The sequence below is a fragment of the Salvelinus fontinalis genome, chromosome 23, assembly GCF_029448725.1.
Source record: "Salvelinus fontinalis isolate EN_2023a chromosome 23, ASM2944872v1, whole genome shotgun sequence".
In the NCBI taxonomy this organism is placed as follows: domain Eukaryota; kingdom Metazoa; phylum Chordata; class Actinopteri; order Salmoniformes; family Salmonidae; genus Salvelinus; species Salvelinus fontinalis.
Window position 1 is genome coordinate 21226097 of NC_074687.1, and position 5904 is coordinate 21232000.

The 5904-nt window shown below is 45.4% G+C and overlaps 1 protein-coding gene across 1 annotated transcript; it reads right to left on the reverse strand.

Moving 5' to 3' along the window:
• Window positions 1-219: 219 nt before the first annotated feature.
• On the reverse strand, window positions 220-3142 carry rpe (ribulose-5-phosphate-3-epimerase). The gene is made up of 6 exons (XM_055878204.1): window positions 2928-3142; window positions 2426-2505; window positions 1856-1995; window positions 1550-1684; window positions 962-1048; window positions 220-832 (listed from the first exon to the last, which is right to left on the reverse strand). The coding sequence occupies exons 1-6, from the start codon at window positions 3047-3049 to the stop codon at window positions 710-712; spliced, it is 687 nt and encodes a 228-aa protein (XP_055734179.1). The 5' UTR covers window positions 3050-3142; the 3' UTR covers window positions 220-709.
• Window positions 3143-5904: the final 2762 nt, after the last annotated feature.

Sequence of the window (5904 nt, forward strand, 5' to 3'; positions counted from 1 at the left end):
TACAACGCTGAGTAAAATACTGCTGGGCAGATCAAGAGGAGGGATTCCATGTTTCATGTGACAAGGGAAATAGTAACAGGTATTTCATCAGGGCAGTGACAAAATACTAGCCTGTCCAAAAAAAATCTACTTTGTTCATCATATGGCCTCTAATTCTGCTGTCCTGTATCTAACACCTCTCACTCTCAGCACTACCAAAGAAAAAACAGCAACCCTCAATTCAGTTACATTGTCTTGTCAGACATATCTTTATCATTAGTTCCACATAACAGTATAACAGTTACATTGTCTTGTCAGACATATCTTTATCATTAGTTCCACATAACAGTATGCCAAAAAATATTCAGGAATGTTTACAATTATTGTGTTCAATCAAAGTAACCACTGTTCCACTCTCGTTAAAGTGTTCATTTATCCACAGGCCTAAGCTGGTAGGTGGGTAAATCGTTGGTTGAGTAGTGATCCTGGCTGAGTATGTGGGGATTTGGGGTTGGTTCTGATGTTCTGGGGTATTGAGGGGCAGGGGCGCAGCATCACTGGATCAACCTGTGACATCAGCACACCGGTCTGCAGAGCACCGACTTCCACACCCCTCCCTGACCACCAAAGAGAAACATCTTTTGACTGTCCCACTTTAGGGTGTATTAGCTCGTTGCTATGGCGTTCTGGTGTGAGGAATTACTGTGGTGATCGCCAGGCAGGGGGCGTGTCAACGGTCCAGTGAGCGTTTCTGCATGGCCTCAGTGACAGCAGTCCTCAGCATTGTGATGACAGAGCGCGGGTCGTCGCTGCTCACCACCGCACTGCCCGACACGATCATGTTAGCGCCCGCCTACCAGAGACACACACAGAAAGATAAAACACACACACCGTGAACACCCATGGATGGACACAAGCAACGAGACAACGCAGTTCAGCACCAGGGCCCAATGGGGCATGGTATGGGGAGGCATGTACACACCTCAGCACACTTGTGGATGGTAGAGGGACCCACTCCTCCATCCACCTCAATGTCCAGAGAGGGAAACTGACTCCTTAGCCAGCTAACCTAGACACACGGAAACAGACAATGGAATGTCAATGACATGCCCCAAATGGACCACATGTCCAAAAAAGACACGGCAAATATATACAATCAAACCACACAAATCCACAGACCGTGAGAATCAAACAAAACAGAGAGACACACAGAGAACCCCTCTAACACATTACTCAGATGACACAATGTCAACTGAGGATATTGCAACAAACCTCTGCATTCAAAATAAACTGAGTGACCTTGTGTATAAAACAGATTACAGATGACAAAGAAGCTTTTTCATGCAGCTTATCAGACACATGCTCTCTAGTGAGATATAAACATAAGCCACAAAATAACACATAGGCTGCATTTACACAGGCAGCCCGACTTTGATATATTGCCCAATTATGGCCAACAGATCTGATCTGATTGGTCAAAAGATCAACTAGTGGCAAAAAATAACAGAATTGGTTGGGCTGCCTGTGTAAATGCAGCCTGATAGACAGACACACAAACATAACACACTACCTTGGGCATCATGTCCTCCATGAACTTCTGGCCTCCAAAGCCAGGCTCCACAGTCATGACCAGTGCCATGTCAATCTGTCCTGCCCATGGGGCCAACTCCTCTACTGTGGTCCCAGGCTTTATGGCCAGGCCCACCTACAACACACACAGTGTTACATTACTGTACATGGGTGAAGATGCACAACTGTTAGACAACACATAGTTGTGAACTTTCTCTGACTCTGTGTGAATCTCGCTCTCTGACCTCCCATATCAGGACCTCACCTCTGGTCTCTCTCTATAGTCAACTATGCCTCTCTGTCTCACCTTCATGCCACTCTCTCTGATCTCCTTGATGAGGTTTCCAGCATTAGTAGTGGTCTCCAGGTGGAACGTGTACTGATTAGCTCCTGCTGCTGCCATGGGTTTCACCCATTGCTCCGGCCTCGACACCATCATGTGCATGTCTATAGGAGACACACACACATAGGAAACACACACACACACACTTTTGAGATGGCTACTATGCAAAGCTGAACAAACCATAATCCTATTTAGAACAAAGTATTATGGTGGCACCAGTGTCAGTAATAATGGTAGCTGTGGTCAGCACATTCAGCTAGAATAAATAGGGACTGGTCAATGTGTTGTCATACAGGGCGGCAGGTAGCCTAGTGGTTAGAGTGTCGGACTAGTAACTGAAAGGTTGCAAGATCGAATCCCGAGCTGACAACGTACAAATCTGTCATTCTGCCCCTGAACAAGGCAGCGCTGTTTCTAGGCCGTCATTGAAAATAAGAATTTGTTCTTAACTGACTTGCCTAGTTAAATAAATGTAAACAAATAAAAAAACAGGGGCATATTGTAGCCATTTCAGAGTAAGGTTGTGTTACTGACCAAAGAAAGGGTCTGGCCCCACGCAGTTCCTCAGGCACTCCACCATCGGATGGCCAAAGGTGATGTTGGGGACAAAATGACTTCAGGGGAACAAGATACAATCATTATCCTCATGTGGCTGATTCTACTCCAGTCACACTGATCAATAACAAAACATGCTAATGAGTGCTATGTGCTAGCTAACTATCAGTGCTGAATAAAACATAAACTGAAAAAAAGATAAGTAAACTGTGGATGTCGTAAACAGAGTTGCAGAATGTTATGCAATGTGGACTGGTATTGCAATCTGCCATGATGTTGACATCACCCATAATGACTTTTAGCTTTACTTCTAACAATATATTAACACAAGTCAACAAAAACAGCAGTGATTGCTAACGTTAACTAAAATGTACATGCATTCAGTGTTACAGCTAGCTAACGTTAGTTAACTGCCTGACTTGTGATTTATATTGGACTGAGGCTATGCTAGTTAGCTAGCGTGCTCTCTGGATTTGTTCACCCGTCCATAACGTCGAGGTGCAGGTAGTCAGCTCCGCACTCCATCATTCGGACGCATTCACTGCCCAGGCATGCGAGGTCACTGCTGAGGATGGACGGGCCTATTTTTGCGCTGTAAGACATGTTGAAGGTCTGCTCTGTGTGCTCGATTGCAGTTCAAGAAGTACTCCAACGTGCGAGTTTGCTACTTCCGTGTTCAACGCTGCTTTCAAAATAAAAGTTCAAACACCTCGAACGTTGCTGTTCCAAACGTTGCCACTGGATGGCGTATAAATCATACTGAAGTGACACCACTTTCACATATTTTCCAGTGTTGAAAAATTACTTTATATTGCCCACACAGCTCATATATTTTCTTAGCTGGCTATAAGATTTAGTGGGCAGGGCGTTTGACTGAAGGTTGACAGGGAGAGATGAGCTGGGTTGGGTCCCATCCCTGAGAATGTGGGGGACCGTATCAGTGTGTGTGAGAACTGGGAGCCCCTTGAGAACAAGAGACAGGGCCAAGGTCAATGGTCACACAAAGTACTGTGGGAGAGACCAATGCTACCTCTATATAGGCCTATGCCTCTTATTCTCTTTCTATCTCTCTCTCTTTCTCTCTCTCACACACACACACCCACACATTTTTGTATAAAGAGTTTTGACTGTGCCTTTCTGTGGTCAGAGGCTTGCTTTTGGAGTGGTTTAAAGGTTATGAAGAGTTCATCTGCAGTCCAACCTCCAACTTTTTATGATTTATACAAATGTGAAAAATGAATCCCTGGTAGTTCCAGCAGCATTTTCTGTGGCCACTACAGGCCCAGTCACATCCATGAGGGTAAACACCAATGTGACATTAATGGGTTTGGGCTGCGGGTCGCATTTCTGCTGTAGAGATGATGGTGAGCTATGGTGGCATGGTATGCACCAGGGGACAGGAAGGTAATATGCTATTCTCAAGTTGGCTTGAGTTAGAGTAAGTGGTTGTCATGGTGAATGGGAGCCTTAAGTAAGAGCCCCTGAGGGAGAGGTGTAAAGATTTAGGATACGACAGCCTCTCCACACACACACACACACACACACACACACACACACACACACACACACACACACACACACACACACACACACACACACACACACACACACACACACACACACACACCGCTCAGCAAGGTTGGAAGTGATACACTTACACTGTGTTTGATTTAGATGTTCGTCTGTCCACACATCACTTACAGGACGCCATATCATCACTCTGTCTAAAACATCTCTCTCTCTCAGACGCCATCTTGAGAGCTTTAGATGTGATAAAGTAGTGTCCTGCAGGGGTACAATGAAGGCCATTTGTAAAGAACCCAGATAGGGTTGTCATGAATACAAATCTACCTGTCTGCTCTATAATATATATTGTTTCTCTGAGGTTAAGAGGGTTTCCACTGGGCACAGACGTCAATTCAACGACTATTCCACATAGTTCCACGTCATTTCATTGAAATGATGTGGAAACAACGTTGACTCAACTAGTGTGTGCCCAGTCAGTTAATGTTCTTGACTTTACATGAGGTGACATTGTAAAATGGTGCACTCGGCGGTGGAGGTTTTAGTGGGAAGGCAGACGAGATTCCTGGTGCAATGCCCAGATTGAAAGCTTTTTGTACATGTATTTACAACAAAAACAACAGGATGACAAATTGAAAGAGTAACACATCCTGCACCGCAAACAACTGCAGGGCTCTCCAGAGGGCGGAGGGGTCTTCCCAACGCATCATTGGGGGCACACTGCCAGCTCTCCAGGACACCTACAGCACCTGATGTCACAGGAAGGCCAAAAAGATCATCAAGGACATCAACCACCCGAGCCTGTCTATTCACCCCGCTATCATCTAGAAGGAGAGGTTAGTAAAGGTGCATCAAGCTGGGACTGAGAGACTGAAAAGCAGCCTCTGTCTCAAAGCCATCAGACTGTTACAGTGCATATGGATATTATTCAGACCCCTTCACTTTTTCCACTTTTTTTTTATAATACCGCCTTATTCTAAAAACGATTACAATATATTTTTTATCATCAATCTAGACACAATACACCATAATGACAAAGCAAAAACAGGTTTTTAAAAAGGTTTGCTAATTGATTAAAAATAGCGATTACAGCCTCAAGTCTTCGTGGGTATAAAGCTACAAACTTGGCAACCTGAGTTTCTCCCATTCTTCTCTGCAGATCCACTCATGCTCTGTCAGATTTGATAGGGAGTGTTGCTGCACAGCTATTTTCAGGTCTCTCCAGAGATGTTCAATCTGGTTCAAGGCCGGGCTCTGGCTGGGCCACTCAAGGCTATTCAGAGACTTGTCCCGAAGCCACTCTTATGTTATCTTGGCTGTATGCTTAGGGTCGTTGTCCTATTGGAAGGTGAACCTTCGTCCCAGTCTGAGGTCCTGAGCGCTCTGGAGCAGGTTTTCATGAAGCACCTCTCTGTACTTTGCTCCGATCATCTGTCTCTCGATTCTGTCTCCCAGTCCCTTCCTCTGAAAAACATCCCCACAACATGATGCTGCCACCACCGTGCTTCACCGTACGGATGGTGCCAGGTTTCTTCCAGACGTGACGCTTGGCATTCAGGCCAACAAGTTCAGCCTTTGTTTCATCAGACAAGAGAATCTTGTTTCCTATGGTCTGAGTGTCACGACTTCTACCGAAGGTAGCTCCTCTCCCTGTTCGGGCGCTCGGCGGTCGGCGTCGCCGGTCTGCTAGCCATCACCGATCCCTTTTTCCTTTTCTGTTTGTTTTGTCTTTGGTTCTTTTGCACACCTGGTTTCATTTGCGTTAATTTCTGTGTGTATATGTGTACCCTGTTGCCTGCCTAAGTTTGTGCGGGATTAGTCTTTCTTCATGATGTGCTCGGTGAGGTTATGCCGTTATTTGTTTTCACGGATTCTTAAGTGTGTGATTGTCGGAACTTTGTTTGTTCCTCCGTGCGTTTGTACGGGTTCTCTGT

Bases quoted from the DNA above. Each gene is read 5' to 3' on its own strand.
- rpe (XM_055878204.1), bottom strand. From the start codon at position 3,049: ATGTCTTACAGCGCAAAAATAGGCCCGTCCATCCTCAGCAGTGACCTC. The intron at 1,996-2,425 runs GTCAGTAACACA...TGTCTCCTATAG, and splicing joins GGGGCCAGACCCTTTCTTTG to ACATGCACATGATGGTGTCG. The intron at 1,049-1,549 runs GTAGTGTGTTAT...CCGTGTGTCTAG, and splicing joins TGGAGGACATGATGCCCAAG to GTTAGCTGGCTAAGGAGTCA.